Source organism: Pseudophryne corroboree, chromosome 5 (assembly GCF_028390025.1).
Source record: "Pseudophryne corroboree isolate aPseCor3 chromosome 5, aPseCor3.hap2, whole genome shotgun sequence".
In the NCBI taxonomy this organism is placed as follows: Eukaryota; Metazoa; Chordata; class Amphibia; order Anura; family Myobatrachidae; genus Pseudophryne; species Pseudophryne corroboree.
In genome coordinates, this window is record NC_086448.1 from 287,758,071 (window position 1) to 287,778,217 (window position 20,147).

General features: G+C 44.2%; 1 protein-coding gene across 6 annotated transcripts in view; it reads right to left on the minus strand.

The window, feature by feature from the left end:
• Nucleotides 1-20,147, minus strand: part of TRAK1 (trafficking kinesin protein 1) — a 250,707-nt gene that overhangs the window by 96,997 nt on the left and 133,563 nt on the right. The window contains exon 1 of one of the 6 annotated variants that reach the window (XM_063922396.1): nt 17,872-18,209. The exons of the other annotated variants lie outside the window; for them this stretch is intronic. Coding sequence (XP_063778466.1) covers nt 17,872-17,986 — 115 coding nt within the window. The 5' untranslated portion in view covers nt 17,987-18,209. Of the gene's footprint in view, nt 1-17,871; nt 18,210-20,147 lie in introns of those variants that run through there. 6 annotated transcript variants of the gene reach the window in all.

A 20,147-nucleotide genomic window follows, 5' to 3' on the forward strand; every position in this document is an offset into this window, starting at 1 on the left:
CGTCATTGATATATGGAAGGATACACATAAATACAACGCAGAGCGGAAGAGCAGGCAAATAAGGTCACAGAGAGAGAGAGTGTGTGTGTAGAAGGTTAGGGGATAAGCACAAGTAATGGTTGTGCTGTTACTTTAATATTCATAAACCAAATATTAACACACATTTGTCATCCCTTCGAGAAAAGTAGCAAACTATTAATTTAAGGATACATTTAAAAGTCATGTATAAAAGCAGTGTGATCAGAATCATAGAAATACTGTATGTATCTTTGCATATAATGCATTCTTATAATGGAAGAACATAATTTCATTTTGGTACCCCTAAATTGCTGAATGTTGCGCCCTCAGGGGCAGCTGGACTAACCTGCCACACCACCTACCTGACAGAGATATAGGGGTCTATTCAATTGAAGTCGGAACTGCCGTCTAGGTGGAAAGACGGGAGTTTCCGACTTTTTTAGGTCGAAACATGATTCAGCCTATTCAATGGAGCTGCCGTTTTTCCGACTTGTCAGAAAACACACGGATCGGCGGATTAGCCGCAGATCCATGTGTTTTGTTGGATGTGGCCAAATCAGGTTTTTGCTCAGCATACCAGCGCCGGGATCCTGACCACTGGCATACCGACACCTAATCTCCATCTTGGGGTGTCCACAATACCCCTGGAGGGAGAATAAATAGCGTGGCGCGTTCTTTTTTTTTGCTGCCGGCATTCTGGACACCGGGATACAGAGCGTCGGGCACTCCTAGTGCACTCGTCGTAGACACCCACGAGTGGGAATGGTCCCCGTTAGTTGGCATTCCGATTGTTGGGCACTCAATCGGCCGGGATGCCGGTGTCGGTATAGTGACTGGCGGTCACATCACTACATCTCCCCGGAGACCTTGACGAAAATTGATAATTTAATGCACTATAAAAATGGGCTATAAGTGGATAGGCCGATATAAGATTAGGCTATTTTAGCTCTTTTTCCGTGGGGGGGGAGGGGGGGGGGGGGAGGTTTGCCATTGCAATTCATTGTAAGCGCTGCCAACAGAACCTACCCCCCTTGCAGCTTTGACTCACACACTTTTGGTCACAGCCCTATGGGGCTGCAAACAAATATCAGAGAATACAGCAGTACCATAAGTGCTGCATATAACAGCCCCTAATTGAATTTCTATAATTGGAATAATATATCTATTACTGTAAATTATATAGATTTATAGATTTTAGAAGCCAGAGGTCAGTGACCATATAAAACTACAAGGATGTAAGCAGGGTGCTTTTATATTGGTCACAAACATCAATGCGGACTTCTGATATCGGACATGTTATACTGTAGGGTGTGTGTTATTGATCGTAGCACACAATTTTTCCAAATGAACATTGCAGAGATGGCATCAGAGCTTCAAAGTTCATAGCTATTTATAGCAGTTCATAAATATAGAACAATCACTGTGTATTGTATTGTTAGAATAAACATTTTTCTTAAATTGCTATTTAAATAATTGTTTAAGATGATTATCGTAGAATGTTGGGATTCAAAAGATACAGGACAATGGTAATTAAGTCTGTTCAGTAATTACAAGGGTCCGGGGCCACCAAAGCTAGGGACAAGATGAAAAGACAGAGCATCTTAAGGACTTTCCAAGCAGCCCTGAGGCAGTTTGCCACCGGCTCCAGTGAGAAACTGGGTGCAGCCAAGAAAGATGGAGATTGGAGCAGTGTGCTTTTCCAGGGACCCTGGCTACCAAATAAGCGTGCCACATGGGTCAACACCCTTCAACCACCCCTAATATTGGCTCTGTTAAAATGTATTACTATAGCGCCTGCATATTCCAGAGCACATTACAGTGAGAAACAAACACAGTCATTGAACACAACTAGGTTTCAACACAGAGCTGCCGAAGGGAAAAGAGAGCCCTGCTTGCAAGCTTACAATATGGAAGAAAATAGGAGGCTGATACGTTAGGTCAAGTGCCACAATACTGGATATTCATTCAGCCAGGCTGCGATGGGAAAAAGTCTGTAAGATCCAGCGACACAGCAATGCTGGTTTTGGAGTTAATAGGTAGAGTACAAACATTTTATGTGAACTACGCAGGGGGTAGTAATCAGGTAAAAGATGGAACAGGCACTTTATAAGCTTTTCAGGGAACATGGGTATGTGGGTGCAGTCTTAAAAGAAAGGCCTATAAACAGAAATGGTAGCTGGAAAGAAGTGAGGATGAGAGGCGCAGATCGTGAGCAGCGCAGATGAGGGAGATATCTCCTGACAATGGAAGGGGTTTTATTAATGGATTTCAATGTACAGTAACTTAGTAGACGTACTTTATACTGGATTCTATAAAGGACAGACAACCAAGTCAGAGAGATGAAGCAGGATATGAAAATCAGTCTAGTTGCTGCAGTAACAATAGATTATAATATGTGTGGCTATGTCACACAGCAGTATGCATACATATGTATAAGAATATATGCGAGTAAAAGGTTTATGAGCAGAGCTGTGACTATGATCTTATATTGCCACTGGGAGAATGTCAATATTTTTAGATAACATAATAGAGGCTGCAGCATATCATAAGAAGATCACTGTTTGGCAGCATTCACAAATATCGGTGACTTGAAGTACTTCTAATTTGCACTCCTCTAGGACAGCAAATATTGCTGCCCTGGGGTAAGTGTTTGCAGGAAACATGTTACAATGATAAAGAGGAAATTTTCCAAAAAATTGTTGGCAAACTGGTAGAGGCAGAATATTGCTGGGAAACTGACTCATGCAACTATAGAGTGGTCATAATGGGCAACGTTTTCTGTAGGGCCACAGCAAGTTAATGGATAGGAGCTTGTACCTTGACAGTGGATAGGATATAGCAACAATATATTTTTGTTATGTATGCCCATGGTTACATCCTTAGCAGCCCACATAGCTGGGTCGGGCTACAATAAACTGTACAAGCGGACAGCCTATTCCTCAGTGGTGTAGTGACACATTATATTGTACAATGTACATAACATGTCCATCAATTCTTAATCATGAGACTGACTGCAGATCGTTCACTACAGTGTAAGGTCTCTGAGTGTAATATAGCATTCTTATGTACAGACAGTATGACTAATAGGCTAAGATTATGGTCAACTCTTGCGTAAACAAAGGCGGACGTCTGAGAATGTCACAATATAAATTAACCCTGTATATTAATTAGACAAATCAGAAACCGCTAACATCTAGGGAGCTGGACGCTTTGAATCGCCCCATGCAATGGCTGCTTACATGTTGTACAAGCCAGTAATGGTATCACATTTACAAATAAGGTGAAAGTTAGCCAAATTTGGCAGCCACAGCAGCATGTTGAGGTCTAACAGGAGAGAACCCTATCCTATCCAATCAAAATACAGGTGGAAAACATTTTTTTTGGACATATTGGGGGCAATTCAATTGTTCCGGGTACCCCCTGCTTCTATATGAATGGGTGCCCAATGAAGCGTTTCAAGTGTTCCTCCGTGCTGGAACCTATTAGTATTTAACGTGACTGAAAGCACCGGGCTTGCCTGCTACATCGCTAGAATCCCGAAGGTAAGTATAGCCGGAAGGGTTAGGGTTGGCTGTTGCGTGGGAGGTTAGAGTTAGGCTGTGGGCAGGAGGGAGGGGTAGGGTTAGACACCACTAGGGGGTGGTGGTGGTGGGGTTTAGGCACTTTAGGCACTAAGGGGGGAGATTAAGGTTAGGCACTAAGAGGGAGCTTAGGGTTAGGCTGTCCGCCTGTCTTGCATACCGCTCCCAGTTGTTCGGCCCAGCTTTAACCTTTCTACCACTACAGGAGACACAAATGTCTTTATTGCTTATTTTTTTGGAGGGTGTGTGTGTACTGTGTGCATGTGCGCGTGTGTGTGCGTGTGTGTGTGTGTGTGTGTGTATGTGTGGGGGGGGGGGGGGGGGCTTCTATGAATGTTTTTTATGTCTATGTTTTATGTTCAAGAGCAGAACAGATAAAATGTGCATGCTGTCAGAGCTGGTACACACCTTCCTGCAATGAAATTAACTACTAGATTTGGCCGTGAATATATAGTTTAAATAATCCAAACAGTGACAAAAAGATCATTTAGATAAAGGTTTCCCAAACTCAGTCCTCGAGGAGCACTTACGGTCCAGGTTTTAAGGATAACCATGCTTGTGCACAGATGGAATAATCAAATTGGCTGAGGTACTGATTAAGTTACATTTTAAGGATACATGGCTATCCTTAAAACCTGCACTATCAGTGTACCTTGAGGATGGAGTTTTGGAACCACCAATGTAGATAATAAAAAATAAAAAATAAAATAAACATTACTGTAGTTTGTGGATTAATTTTACTTAATTAAGAATCATATGAGGATATTCTTAATACCTGCAGTGGTGAAGAGCTGAAATGTTTTTAATATGTCTTCTGCAATTGTGAACCTGAGTCAATAAGTGGTAAGGGGAGCTGATGAGAAGGCAATAATTACCCAGTGGTACTGCATTTAACCCCAGTGTCAATCCATGTCAAACATGATTTTTTAGTCATGGAATGGTTGCCAAGCTCATGCACTTACGGTTAGAGGGACACTTAAATGATCATAATGCATTCACTTGGCCTGAACACAAGTAAATGGATCAAACATCTGATAAATGCTCCAAAAATTAGACTCTCTGGACCACATGTGCAAATGGGTATAAGGTAATCAGCGCTAAAGGGTTCCATACCATTTACATGGTTTACCTTTTCATTCCAGTAGGTAACCATGGGTATTAAATCAATTACAAAAGTTACATCTACCTAGGGATTTCATTAGTAAGTTTGCTAGTTCATAAACCACACCTCAGAAGAACGGTCACTAGATGCCCAAGTCCACACTTAGAGGTTGCATATCAGCTAGCTAATGCAGAGTGAGACATAGACCAGTCGGCGGTGCACAACTGTTCTGCAAATGCTAAGAAATACTAGCTGTAAGTCCATGTAGATTTACGCGAATCTGACGTTTATGCCAGGAAAGTGGTCAAGGTGGAGTGAAAGTGTTCATGTAATTGTGGACATATGCAGACTGGCACAGGACACATATCTGCCTTTCCAAGTCATATTATTTGAGGGTGCTTGAGGGCAGGGGCAAATACACCAGGCCTGGCCAGCCTGTGCTCTCCAGCTATTATGAAACTACAAATCCCAGCATACCTTCCCACTAGCCAGCTAGTAAAGTAAGATAGCGCTTGTAGTTTTACAATTGGAGAACCACAAGCACTAGTTAACTGCCTGTCATAGTGTGTGCGTCTGTGTGTGTTAGAAACCCCCTCTACCCCATACACATTTCATTTCGGAAGGATATAGATATATATATATATATATATATATCATCAGCAGAGTGCATACATCAAAAGTGAATACAAGGTGCGTTGTTCATTTGATCTGTACATTATGCACTGCAACGCACCTTGTATTCACTTTTGATGTATGCACTCTGCTGATGATACACTGCTTTGTTTAACAGTGTGTTGCCATGATGACTGGGGCCGGATGGGTGACGTCACTTCCGGCGCGCCGGGGGACCCGCGGCCGGAAGCGCCACTGCAGAACGGCGTCCATGTGTGCCTGGGGACACACTGGGAGAAGGAGGGTAAGACACTGTTCACTGTTATCTATTTAATGCACTGTTTGTGGTTTGTTCTGGTTGTCTGAGGAAGGAGATCTTTGCCCCGAAACGTCACATTAAAACAGCCCTGCGGGGCTTGTTAACTGTTTGTCCAAGCCTCTGAGTGCCGCCCAACCTATGGATCATATATATATTGTAACACTGTAGGGGTGCAAGGTGCCTTTTCCTGGGGAATATGGCAGGACGCAGCAGCTGAGGAACAACACAAGTCCAGTTTCTGGTACAACTGACTCCGGACAGTTTTATTGAAACAGAAAATAAAACAAACCCCAAAATAAAAATACCTTGCCTGTCCGGCACTAACTAAATATAAGATGTTCCTAACTGTCACTAAACAAAACACAGAGTTCTTCAGTACATACTGTATAGCTTACTTGCATCAGAAAGCGTGTCTCTCACACACAGACCCTGCAGCCTTCCCAGGCAGTCTGCCCATACTAATCAGGTTAGAAGCACTATATCACTCTTACACAGCTGAAACCCTGATTAGCCCTCTGTGAGGCCAAAGACCCGAACTGGGCCCAATGTCTAGAACTCGCCTTATCTCTCTCTCAGAGCCTTTACCCAGCTTTTACAGCAAACTGAAAAGGTTCAGACAAAACAAAAAGCATTTTTCCTAGAAGTTAACATTTTCTAAAACATGTAAGACAAGAACCTGGGACAAATATACCTGCCCTCAAACACTATCCCAGTGTTCTTGTCACATATCCCCCTCCCCTGTTTCGAACTAGGGGCCGGAACACTTGTAGCCCCCAAACAGAAGATGCGAGACAATGCATCTGCGTTGGCCAATTGTGTTCCCGGTCTATGTTCGACAGTAAACTTAAAGTCCTGCAACGCTAGAAACCATCTAGTTACACGAGCATTCTTGCCTCTATTTACATACATCCATTTTAAAGGGGCATGGTCTGTCACTAGTCTGAATTGTCTACCCAAGAGGTAATATCTCAAGGTATCTAGTGCCCACTTAATGGCCAAAGCCTCCTTTTCCACAATGGCATACCTTTTTTCATGCTCATTGAGTTTCCTACTCAAATAAATGATAGGGTGTTCGTCCCCATCTCTGGTTTGGGACAGCACAGCACCTATCCCTACCTCTGAGGCATCTGTCTGTACCACAAATTCTTTTGAAAAATCTGGTGTTATCAACACCGGTTGTGAACACAAAGCCACTTTTAACGCTTGGAACGCCTTTTCTGCATCAGGGTTCCATTTCACCACATTTGACTGCTTCCCTTTGGTAAGGTCTGACAACGGCACCGCTGTGGTCGCAAAATTAGGAATAAACCGTCTATAGTACCCAGTAATTCCCAAAAAAGCCCTTACCTGTTTTTTATTCACTGGACGAGGCCAGTTTTGAATAGCATCAACTTTATTCAATTGGGGCCTAATCAGACCTCTGCCTATGGTGAAGCCCAAGTATTTGACCTCCTCCATTGCGAGGCAGCACTTCTTTGGGTTAGCAGTTAACCCTGCCTCTCTGATTGAGTCCAGTACTGCTTGTACTTTAACCAAATGTGACCCCCAGTCTGTACTGTGAATTACCACATCATCCAAATAGGCAGCTGCATATTTTCTATGGGGCCTCAAAATTTTATCCATCGCCCGTTGAAAGGTTGCTGGAGCCCCATGCAACCCAAAGGGTAACATCTTATACTGGTACAGCCCCTCCGGAACCGAAAAGGCTGTTTTTTCTTTGGCGCTATCAGATAAAGGTATTTGCCAGTAACCTTTGGTCAGGTCCAATGTGGTGAGAAACCTGGCTGTTCCCAGCCTTTCTACAAGCTCGTCCACACGGGGCATGGGGTATGCGTCAAACTTGGACACCTCATTTAACTTACGAAAGTCATTACAGAAGCGTATGCTACCGTCGGGCTTCGGGATGAGCACTATGGGACTGGACCACTCACTGTTAGACTCCTCTATGACTCCAAGTTCTAACATGGTTTTAACTTCCTTAGAAATAGCTTCTCGCTGAGCTTCAGGAATCCTATATGGCTTTAAATGAACCCTGACCCCTGGTTCTGTGACAATGTCATGTTTTATTATGGTCGTTCGGCCAGGCAGCTCTGAAAATACCTCCCTATTTTGGATGAGAAATTCTTTAACCTGATTGTTCTGATCAGCTGATAATGTCTCTGACACCTTCACTGCGGGAAGCAACCGGGGTGAAGACACCGAAGGGCAAGGCTCCGCTGACAGAGACAACCTATCTTTCCAGGGTTTGATTAAGTTAACATGGTAGATCTGTTCGGGTTTTCTCTTTCCCGGCTGGTATACTTTGTAATTAACCTCATTCACTTTTTCCCTAATCTCAAATGGACCCTGCCATTTAGCTAGGAATTTGCTTTCCACAGTGGGTACCAAAACAAGAACTCTATCTCCAGGAGCAAATTCCCGTATCTTGGCACTCCGGTTATAGACCCTCTGTTGAGCACTTTGGGCCTGTTCCATGTGCTCTCTGACAACAGGTACCACGGCTGCAATCCTATCCTGCATTTGTGTTACATGCTCAATAACGCTTCTATAAGGAGTGGGCTGTCCTTCCCACGTCTCTTTGGCAACATCCAACAGCCCTCTGGGGTGTCTACCATACAACAAATCAAATGGAGAAAACCCCGTAGAGGACTGAGGAACTTCTCTGATGGCCATTAACAAGTAGGGCAACAAACAATCCCAGTTTTTCCCATCTCTCTCAACAACCTTTTTTAACATACTTTTTAATGTTTTATTAAACCTTTCCACCAACCCGTCAGTTTGGGGATGGTAGATGGACGTCCTGAGGTGAGTGACCTTAAATAACTTGCACAATTCTTTCATGATCCTTGACATAAATGGAGTACCTTGGTCAGTCAAAATTTCTTTTGGTATTCCCACTCTACTAAATACCTGCACCAGCTCCCTAGCTATCGCCTTGGTTGTGATAGTGCGTAAAGGGACAGCCTCAGGATATCGAGTGGCATAGTCCATAATTACCAGGATATACTGATGGCCCCGAGCAGACTTTAACAAGGGCCCCACGAGATCCATGGCTATTCTGTCAAACGGGACCTCTATAATAGGCATGGGAACTAGTGGGCTCCTGAAATGGGGTCTAGGGGCATGATACTGGCACTCAGGACAGGAAGAACAATATTCAGACACTTCTTTATAAACCCCTGGCCAAAAGAACCTTTGTAAAACTCTTTCAGTGGTTTTTTCTGCCCCTAAATGTCCTGCGGTAACGTGACTGTGAGCTAAATCTAGTACCGTTCTCCGATAAGGCTGGGGAACTACCAGCTGTTCCACCACATCCTCACCCCTTTTGACAATGTGGTACAAGAGCTCATTACAGATGGCCATGTGGGGATACGTAACCCTGTCACCTGGTACCACAGGTTCCCCATTAACAATCTTAACATTCTCTCTAGCCTTTATTAAGGTAGGATCCTTTAACTGTTCAGACGCAAACAGATCCTTCTTTACCTCCAGGTCAGGCACGCTTTCAGTTCTAACTACTATGTCTCTGTTCCCGGCAAGAGGGTCCTCACTGGACTCCCCATCTGTCACTTCCCCAGCCAAACTAGCAAAAGGCAAAGGGCCAGAAAGTTCCGAAGACCCACGTACATCCATAAAATCACCGGTATTATCAACTGGCTTTTTACTTCTCACATCTGTTGATAACCGTGATTCCCACAGTTTCCAAAAATGAGGAAAATCCCTCCCTATTATGGCCTCATGCACCAAGGTAGGGACCAGTCCCACTTTAACCATTGCTAACCCACAACAAGTTTCTATATTCACCTCAGCAGTGGCATAATGTTGGGTATCCCCATGTATGCAAGTTACCCCAATAGGTATTTGCTGGACCTTTAAGGGGTTCACTAACCCAGCTTTCACGAGGGTAACTAAACTTCCTGAATCTAGCAAGGCCTCTACCCGGTTACCTTCTAAGAACACATCACACATTTGTTTTTCCAGCACAGGTGAAGGTACCACAGTACAGGCTAACCTAGCAAAGAAAGATATTCTGCGACATTCAAAGGCAGCATCACATTGCATGGGTTCTTGCGTGACTGGGCAATTGGCAATAACATGACCTGGCATACCACACCTAAAACATTTAACCACACGATTATCAACCCATTTGGGCAGCATAGACCGTTCTAGCCCCATTGGCCTGTTTCCAGGGCCAGTGTTTACAGTCTCTCCAGCCTTGCGTTCTCTTAACCGCCCAGCAACGTTTTCCCACGGAACAGTCTTACCAGTCTTTACTGAAGGGCGCTGTCGAGGATCTATGGGTTGCTGGGTGGTCATCAGTAGTTCCTCTGCTGCCAAATACCTCTCTACCATGTCCACTAATTGGTCAGCAGTACCCGGGTTTCCATGGCTCACCCACTTGCGCAGGACCATGGGCAAAGATCTCAAGTAGCGGTCCATGACGACTCTTTCCACCATCTGGGGACCAGTTAATGTCTCTGGCTGTAGCCATTTTTTTGTTAGCTGAATAAGGTCGTGCATCTGGGAGCGCGGAGGCTTCTCCATGGCGTACAGCCAACGGTGCACCCGTTGTGCTCGTACTGACAGCGTGACTCCCAGGCGGGTCAGGATCTCAGTCTTTAGTTTATCATAGTCCCGAGCCTCAGCAGGGCTTAAATCAAAGTAAGCTTTTTGGGGCTCACCTGACAGGAAAGGTGCCAGCAGACTGGCCCACTGTGCTTTCGGCCAGTTCTCACGCTCGGCAGTCCTTTCAAACGTGGTCAGATAGGCCTCCACATCATCAGCCTCTGTCATTTTCTGCAGGAAGTGACTGGCTCGTATAGAACTAGAGCTGGTTGGAGCACTGACGGCCACATCTCCAACCCGAGCTGCAAGTCTCTGCACCACTTCTGCTAAGGCCTCTCTATCCTGACGCTGTTGCCTGTAAAGTTCATCAACAACTGCCTGCTGTTGTCTCTTATTTTCCTCCATTGCCACCTGCTGTTGTCTCTTATTTTCCTCCATTGCCACCTGCTGCTGTCTGTTGGCCTCCTGCTGTAGTCTCCAATTTTCCTCCATTGCCACCTGCTGCTGTCGGTTGGCCTCCTGCTGAGCCGCTGTAGCTTGCAGCAAGGCTTTAAGCAGATCCTCCATGTCAACAGATTTTTCAGGCGGCTTTGCAGCTGCTTTCACTTATGCGCAGAACGGCCTGCTCGCATTCTCCACCAAGTTGTAACACTGTAGGGGTGCAAGGTGCCTTTTCCTGGGGAATATGGCAGGACGCAGCAGCTGAGGAACAACACAAGTCCAGTTTCTGGTACAACTGACCCCGGCCAGTTTTATTGAAACAGAAAATAAAACAAACCCCAAAATAAAAATACCTTGCCTGTCCGGCACTAACTAAACATAAGATGTTCCTAACTGTCACTAAACAAAACACAGAGTTCTTCAGTACATACTGTATAGCTTACTTGCATCAGAAAGCGTGTCTCTCACACACAGACCCTGCAGCCTTCCCAGGCAGTCTGCCCATACTAATCAGGTTAGAAGCACTATATCACTCTTACACAGCTGAAACCCTGATTAGCCCTCTGTGAGGCCAAAGACCCGAACTGGGCCCAATGTCTAGAACTCGCCTTATCTCTCTCTCAGAGCCTTTACCCAGCTTTTACAGCAAACTGAAAAGGTTCAGACAAAACAAAAAGCATTTTTCCTAGAAGTTAACATTTTCTAAAACATGTAAGACAAGAACCTGGGACAAATATACCTGCCCTCAAACACTATCCCAGTGTTCTTGTCACATATCCCCCTCCCCTGTTTCGAACTAGGGGCCGGAACACTTGTAGCCCCCAAACAGAAGATGCGAGACAATGCATCTGCGTTGGCCAATTGTGCTCCCGGTCTATGTTCGACAGTAAACTTAAAGTCCTGCAACGCTAGAAACCATCTAGTTACACGAGCATTCTTGCCTCTATTTACATACATCCATTTTAAAGGGGCATGGTCTGTCACTAGTCTGAATTGTCTACCCAAGAGGTAATATCTCAAGGTATCTAGTGCCCACTTAATGGCCAAAGCCTCCTTTTCCACAATGGCATACCTTTTTTCATGCTCATTGAGTTTCCTACTCAAATAAATGATAGGGTGTTCGTCCCCATCTCTGGTTTGGGACAGCACAGCACCTATCCCTACCTCTGAGGCATCTGTCTGTACCACAAATTCTTTTGAAAAATCTGGTGTTATCAACACCGGTTGTGAACACAAAGCCACTTTTAACGCTTGGAACGCCTTTTCTGCATCAGGGTTCCATTTCACCACATTTGACTGCTTCCCTTTGGTAAGGTCTGACAACGGCACCGCTGTGGTCGCAAAATTAGGAATAAACCGTCTATAGTACCCAGTAATTCCCAAAAAAGCCCTTACCTGTTTTTTATTCACTGGACGAGGCCAGTTTTGAATAGCATCAACTTTATTCAATTGGGGCCTAATCAGACCTCTGCCTATGGTGAAGCCCAAGTATTTGACCTCCTCCATTGCGAGGCAGCACTTCTTTGGGTTAGCAGTTAACCCTGCCTCTCTGATTGAGTCCAGTACTGCTTGTACTTTAACCAAATGTGACCCCCAGTCTGTACTGTGAATTACCACATCATCCAAATAGGCAGCTGCATATTTTCTATGGGGCCTCAAAATTTTATCCATCGCCCGTTGAAAGGTTGCTGGAGCCCCATGCAACCCAAAGGGTAACATCTTATACTGGTACAGCCCCTCCGGAACCGAAAAGGCTGTTTTTTCTTTGGCGCTATCAGATAAAGGTATTTGCCAGTAACCTTTGGTCAGGTCCAATGTGGTGAGAAACCTGGCTGTTCCCAGCCTTTCTACAAGCTCGTCCACACGGGGCATGGGGTATGCGTCAAACTTGGACACCTCATTTAACTTACGAAAGTCATTACAGAAGCGTATGCTACCGTCGGGCTTCGGGATGAGCACTATGGGACTGGACCACTCACTGTTAGACTCCTCTATGACTCCAAGTTCTAACATGGTTTTAACTTCCTTAGAAATAGCTTCTCGCTGAGCTTCAGGAATCCTATATGGCTTTAAATGAACCCTGACCCCTGGTTCTGTGACAATGTCATGTTTTATTATGGTCGTTCGGCCAGGCAGCTCTGAAAATACCTCCCTATTTTGGATGAGAAATTCTTTAACCTGATTGTTCTGATCAGCTGATAATGTCTCTGACACCTTCACTGCGGGAAGCAACCGGGGTGAAGACACCGAAGGGCAAGGCTCCGCTGACAGAGACAACCTATCTTTCCAGGGTTTGATTAAGTTAACATGGTAGATCTGTTCGGGTTTTCTCTTTCCCGGCTGGTATACTTTGTAATTAACCTCATTCACTTTTTCCCTAATCTCAAATGGACCCTGCCATTTAGCTAGGAATTTGCTTTCCACAGTGGGTACCAAAACAAGAACTCTATCTCCAGGAGCAAATTCCCGTATCTTGGCACTCCGGTTATAGACCCTCTGTTGAGCACTTTGGGCCTGTTCCATGTGCTCTCTGACAACAGGTACCACGGCTGCAATCCTATCCTGCATTTGTGTTACATGCTCAATAACGCTTCTATAAGGAGTGGGCTGTCCTTCCCACGTCTCTTTGGCAACATCCAACAGCCCTCTGGGGTGTCTACCATACAACAAATCAAATGGAGAAAACCCCGTAGAGGACTGAGGAACTTCTCTGATGGCCATTAACAAGTAGGGCAACAAACAATCCCAGTTTTTCCCATCTCTCTCAACAACCTTTTTTAACATACTTTTTAATGTTTTATTAAACCTTTCCACCAACCCGTCAGTTTGGGGATGGTAGATGGACGTCCTGAGGTGAGTGACCTTAAATAACTTGCACAATTCTTTCATGATCCTTGACATAAATGGAGTACCTTGGTCAGTCAAAATTTCTTTTGGTATTCCCACTCTACTAAATACCTGCACCAGCTCCCTAGCTATCGCCTTGGTTGTGATAGTGCGTAAAGGGACAGCCTCAGGATATCGAGTGGCATAGTCCATAATTACCAGGATATACTGATGGCCCCGAGCAGACTTTAACAAGGGCCCCACGAGATCCATGGCTATTCTGTCAAACGGGACCTCTATAATAGGCATGGGAACTAGTGGGCTCCTGAAATGGGGTCTAGGGGCATGATACTGGCACTCAGGACAGGAAGAACAATATTCAGACACTTCTTTATAAACCCCTGGCCAAAAGAACCTTTGTAAAACTCTTTCAGTGGTTTTTTCTGCCCCTAAATGTCCTGCGGTAACGTGACTGTGAGCTAAATCTAGTACCGTTCTCCGATAAGGCTGGGGAACTACCAGCTGTTCCACCACATCCTCACCCCTTTTGACAATGTGGTACAAGAGCTCATTACAGATGGCCATGTGGGGATACGTAACCCTGTCACCTGGTACCACAGGTTCCCCATTAACAATCTTAACATTCTCTCTAGCCTTTATTAAGGTAGGATCCTTTAACTGTTCAGACGCAAACAGATCCTTCTTTACCTCCAGGTCAGGCACGCTTTCAGTTCTAACTACTATGTCTCTGTTCCCGGCAAGAGGGTCCTCACTGGACTCCCCATCTGTCACTTCCCCAGCCAAACTAGCAAAAGGCAAAGGGCCAGAAAGTTCCGAAGACCCACGTACATCCATAAAATCACCGGTATTATCAACTGGCTTTTTACTTCTCACATCTGTTGATAACCGTGATTCCCACAGTTTCCAAAAATGAGGAAAATCCCTCCCTATTATGGCCTCATGCACCAAGGTAGGGACCAGTCCCACTTTAACCATTGCTAACCCACAACAAGTTTCTATATTCACCTCAGCAGTGGCATAATGTTGGGTATCCCCATGTATGCAAGTTACCCCAATAGGTATTTGCTGGACCTTTAAGGGGTTCACTAACCCAGCTTTCACGAGGGTAACTAAACTTCCTGAATCTAGCAAGGCCTCTACCCGGTTACCTTCTAAGAACACATCACACATTTGTTTTTCCAGCACAGGTGAAGGTACCACAGTACAGGCTAACCTAGCAAAGAAAGATATTCTGCGACATTCAAAGGCAGCATCACATTCCATGGGTTCTTGCGTGACTGGGCAATTGGCAATAACATGACCTGGCATACCACACCTAAAACATTTAACCACACGATTATCAACCCATTTGGGCAGCATAGACCGTTCTAGCCCCATTGGCCTGTTTCCAGGGCCAGTGTTTACAGTCTCTCCAGCCTTGCGTTCTCTTAACCGCCCAGCAACGTTTTCCCACGGAACAGTCTTACCAGTCTTTACTGAAGGGCGCTGTCGAGGATCTATGGGTTGCTGGGTGGTCATCAGTAGTTCCTCTGCTGCCAAATACCTCTCTACCATGTCCACTAATTGGTCAGCAGTACCCGGGTTTCCATGGCTCACCCACTTGCGCAGGACCATGGGCAAAGATCTCAAGTAGCGGTCCATGACGACTCTTTCCACCATCTGGGGACCAGTTAATGTCTCTGGCTGTAGCCATTTTTTTGTTAGCTGAATAAGGTCGTGCATCTGGGAGCGCGGAGGCTTCTCCATGGCGTACAGCCAACGGTGCACCCGTTGTGCTCGTACTGACAGCGTGACTCCCAGGCGGGTCAGGATCTCAGTCTTTAGTTTATCATAGTCCCGAGCCTCAGCAGGGCTTAAATCAAAGTAAGCTTTTTGGGGCTCACCTGACAGGAAAGGTGCCAGCAGACTGGCCCACTGTGCTTTCGGCCAGTTCTCACGCTCGGCAGTCCTTTCAAACGTGGTCAGATAGGCCTCCACATCATCAGCCTCTGTCATTTTCTGCAGGAAGTGACTGGCTCGTATAGAACTAGAGCTGGTTGGAGCACTGACGGCCACATCTCCAACCCGAGCTGCAAGTCTCTGCACCACTTCTGCTAAGGCCTCTCTATCCTGACGCTGTTGCCTGTAAAGTTCATCAACAACTGCCTGCTGTTGTCTCTTATTTTCCTCCATTGCCACCTGCTGTTGTCTCTTATTTTCCTCCATTGCCACCTGCTGCTGTCTGTTGGCCTCCTGCTGTAGTCTCCAATTTTCCTCCATTGCCACCTGCTGCTGTCGGTTGGCCTCCTGCTGAGCCGCTGTAGCTTGCAGCAAGGCTTTAAGCAGATCCTCCATGTCAACAGATTTTTCAGGCGGCTTTGCAGCTGCTTTCACTTATGCGCAGAACGGCCTGCTCGCATTCTCCACCAAGTTGTAACACTGTAGGGGTGCAAGGTGCCTTTTCCTGGGGAATATGGCAGGACGCAGCAGCTGAGGAACAACACAAGTCCAGTTTCTGGTACAACTGACCCCGGCCAGTTTTATTGAAACAGAAAATAAAACAAACCCCAAAATAAAAATACCTTGCCTGTCCGGCACTAACTAAACATAAGATGTTCCTAACTGTCACTAAACAAAACACAGAGTTCTTCAGTACATACTGTATAGCTTACTTGCATCAGAAAGCGTGTCTCTCACACACAGACCCTGCAGCCTTCCCAGGCAGTCTGCCCATACTAATCAGGTTAGAAGCACTATATCACTCTTACACAGCTGAAACCCTGATTAGCCCTCTGTGAGGCCAAAGACCCGAACTGGGCCCAATGTCTAGAACTCGCCTTATCTCTCTCTCAGAGCCTTTACCCAGCTTTTACAGCAAACTGAAAAGGTTCAGACAAAACAAAAAGCATTTTTCCTAGAAGTTAACATTTTCTAAAACATGTAAGACAAGAACCTGGGACAAATATACCTGCCCTCAAACACTATCCCAGTGTTCTTGTCACAATATATATATATATATATATATATATATATATATATATATATATATATATCTCTGTGTGATTGGTTTAAGAGATTTACGAATATTGAAGCCTAATAGTGAAAGTGTACTTTTGCAAATAGAACACGCCTGCCAGATATGCTGCAGCTGAGGACCTGCACACATATTGTTGGCATATGCAGAGTTGCAACTATTACAACTGTGGCTTTTTAGTGAACACATTTAATGGCAGCGATTTGTGGCATAATTGCAGCTCCATTATGTTTATATACATGTGGTAATTAGTAGAAATGCCTGGATGTGCGCTGAACCCTGCACACCTTTCCTCCATGCTCAGTGACAGAACGTTCCCAGTGTTTTGTACAGTTACAATCAGCACTATACAATTATACTCACTTAAGCTCTGAATTGCCTTTAGCAATAACTATACATACACAACTATCTGTGTGTTAAATCCACTACACTAGAACTGAAAGCCTATTTATTTATGTCAAGCACAGAATAAGTAAAAATGACCATTAATATTAACGTTTATTAATGGATGAATCCCTGTTGAAATGCCAACTTCCAATAACTGAAATGTGTCACTTATGTGGTATATAAGGTTGAAAAAATGCACAATATGGTGCAGTTTTACCTTCTTCCCACAAATGCAACAATACCAGCGTAACAAAGAGGTTCAACAATACAGGAAAATGCATACGTGACTAAACAAAGCGTGTGGTATAAGTAATAATTCTAGTCACTCAATTACTACCAAATTCAAGGAATTATATCACATTCGTGATAAACCATAGCAGATAAACATTGGATTATCACAAAAAAAACATATGTATCCAATTTGTTCTGCAGCATAGCAGACTGAACTATGATCTACAGGAAAAGACTTAAGTTGAAGTGTACTATACAAGTAACATTCTATTTGGGGAAAGTGATCTTTAAAGCCGAACAATAAAATAAAGGATTTGAAAGGAGAGTGTAAATGAACACTAGCACTGAGGCACCTACGGCGTGGTAACAAGAGGCTGATCGTGTGCAGGTGAGACAGACACCTGATCACCACTGCCAATGAAACGGTATACATTTTCAGTGAAAAAGTCAGATCAGAGACAGTTATCAAGATACAGTATAGAGACTATTATATTACGTTGTATATCGTGACAGCTTTACAGTGCAGAAAGATAACAATACACCTAAATATACAATCACAATTAGACCAGAATAAAAAGCAACACACTTTGCAAATGCGGTACACATGTAAGGACATAATTAATATAAGCATAGTGCATGTCATATATAACTGTCCACAAAGCCAGCATTCAGTACCCTGCATCTAATTAATTTTACCTGTTCAACCAAATAGTACAGGTTAATAGGATCTCTCAAATACAAATAAGGATGTTACCTTCTTCCATAAACTCCAGCTGCTCAGACGAATCATCATAAAGTGTCTCCTGCTCATTTTCACAGTCCCACTCAAAGCTTTCCTCTTCAATTAGTGGCTTAATAAAGGACATCATTAGAATCAAGAAAATCCCAGGATGGAAGATAGGTAACGTAATAAAGGGCAGCACTGCTCATTAACAGTTAAAGGCACATGTTGGATGGCCCCTTAGGGGCCACATGTATGGCACAGCACAGGGACAGCGGGAGCCCCATTTGTGGGGCAGCATCCCCGTACACTCACATACTTGTAGGAAAGGGCTATGTGACAAAACCTAAGCACTCGCACTGCTGACACATATGTGGAACAGTGTAACCAGCAGGGACTTGGGATACACCCAACTGGATAGCTGCACCTGTAATATCCCAATATGTATCGCTATATTATTTCTGTGCCCCAGAAACAGTCCTGGATATACAGCACACACTAAAAGCAAAAAAAAAAAACCACAAAAAACTAGTGCTATGTTTCAGCAATACATTTCAGAGTAAAAAAAAAGAAAAATAATGAAATTTCTGTCCTCCCCTGCTGCCCTGAGAATGGTAGCCTCCAAGCAAGTTTCATAGCAACTGCAGTAAGGAAGTGTTGGCTGAGACTACATCTAACTGAGGGTGAGACAACAGGTTACTCTGTCAATGATTCATTAACCCTGTGCGCACTAGGAACCAATAACATTCCATTACACAATCATGAGGACTCGGAGAGCTGTACTACAATTGCAGATGTAATTTAGATAGTCTTTCATTGCCTTTGCTCATAAGAAGTGAGAAATGGATACTAGGGTTGATATAGTTGGTTCGGAATGTAATAAATATTAATAAAGGTGGTTACACAAACCTAGGTAATTCATGGAATAATATTTCTAGATTTGAAGATGCACAAAAATTAGGCAAATTACGTATAAAATATTTTTAATTTTTTTTACTACAATTAGCAAGATAAAAATGCTGATATAATCTAATTAGTTTTACATTACTGCACATTTCTAAACCATTAAGAATGGTGATAGGAACAACTACCCAAATACTGAGATGTAGTACTCAGTGGGAACAGATTCTGCAATCACTGGGAACTCCTGTTCCACCTAATCTCTTAAAACTCTGCAGCAGGAATCACAGCTGTTCTAGCCTTTGATATCACCTAGAGCAGCAGAGATGTGTTCTCCATTTAAGAATAAATACAGGATTTTCAATATTTACATGTGGCTTGATAACTTAGAGCTAGATATATCAAAGCTTGGAGAAAGATAAAGAGGAGAGAGATAAGGTACTAGCCAATCAGTTTCTAGCTGTCATTTTACCAGCTTTGTTTGAAACATGACAGTTGGGAGCGGACTGATTAGTATTTTATCTCTCCAAGCTTAACTAATAGGCCCTACACACTGGCCAAAGTGCCCGACGGCCGATGCTGCGCGGGGGGTGACGGGGGGAGTGAAGTTATAGCCCTGCATTCTAATATGGATGAAATTGTCCATACTGGCTTGCAGGTATAAAAGAGTTGGCACCAATGATGAGCGACGGCGGGGCCGCGCATCGTTCATCATTGGTGCCTACACACTGAGCAATATGAACAATTTCTCATTCATTACTGAACGAGATTGTTCACATCGGCAGCAAACATCGGCCAGTGTGTAGGGCCTATAAAATTAGACTACTACAAACGTTATTAAAATAGAATATGTTTTGTAAATCCTTGCAAAAATTAATCTAAGCTACACCAAGTACACAGTGCAAGTGTTCAACTTTTTTCCCCTAATTACTCAGTTTCCTCATGGGGAGATGTACTAAGTCTAGGGGGAGGTATCTTATAGAGGTGGATACCCACACCCACAAGCCCTCACTGGCAGCTATTTAAAATAAGAATTTACTTACCGATAATTCTATTTCTCATAGTCCGTAGTGGATGCTGGGAACTCCGTAAGGACCATGGGGAATAGCGGCTCCGCAGGAGACTGGGCACAAAAGTAAAAGCTTTATGACTAGCTGGTGTGCACTGGCTCCTCCCCCTATGACCCTCCTCCAAGCCTCAGTTAGGATACTGTGCCCGGACGAGCGTACATAATAAGGAAGGATCTTGAATCCCGGGTAAGACTCATACCAGCCACACCAATCACACCGTACAACTTGTGATCTGAACCCAGTTAACAGTATGATAAACGTAGGAGCCTCTGAAAAGATGGCTCACAACAATAAACAACCCGATTTTTGTAACAATAACTATATACAAGTATTGCAGAC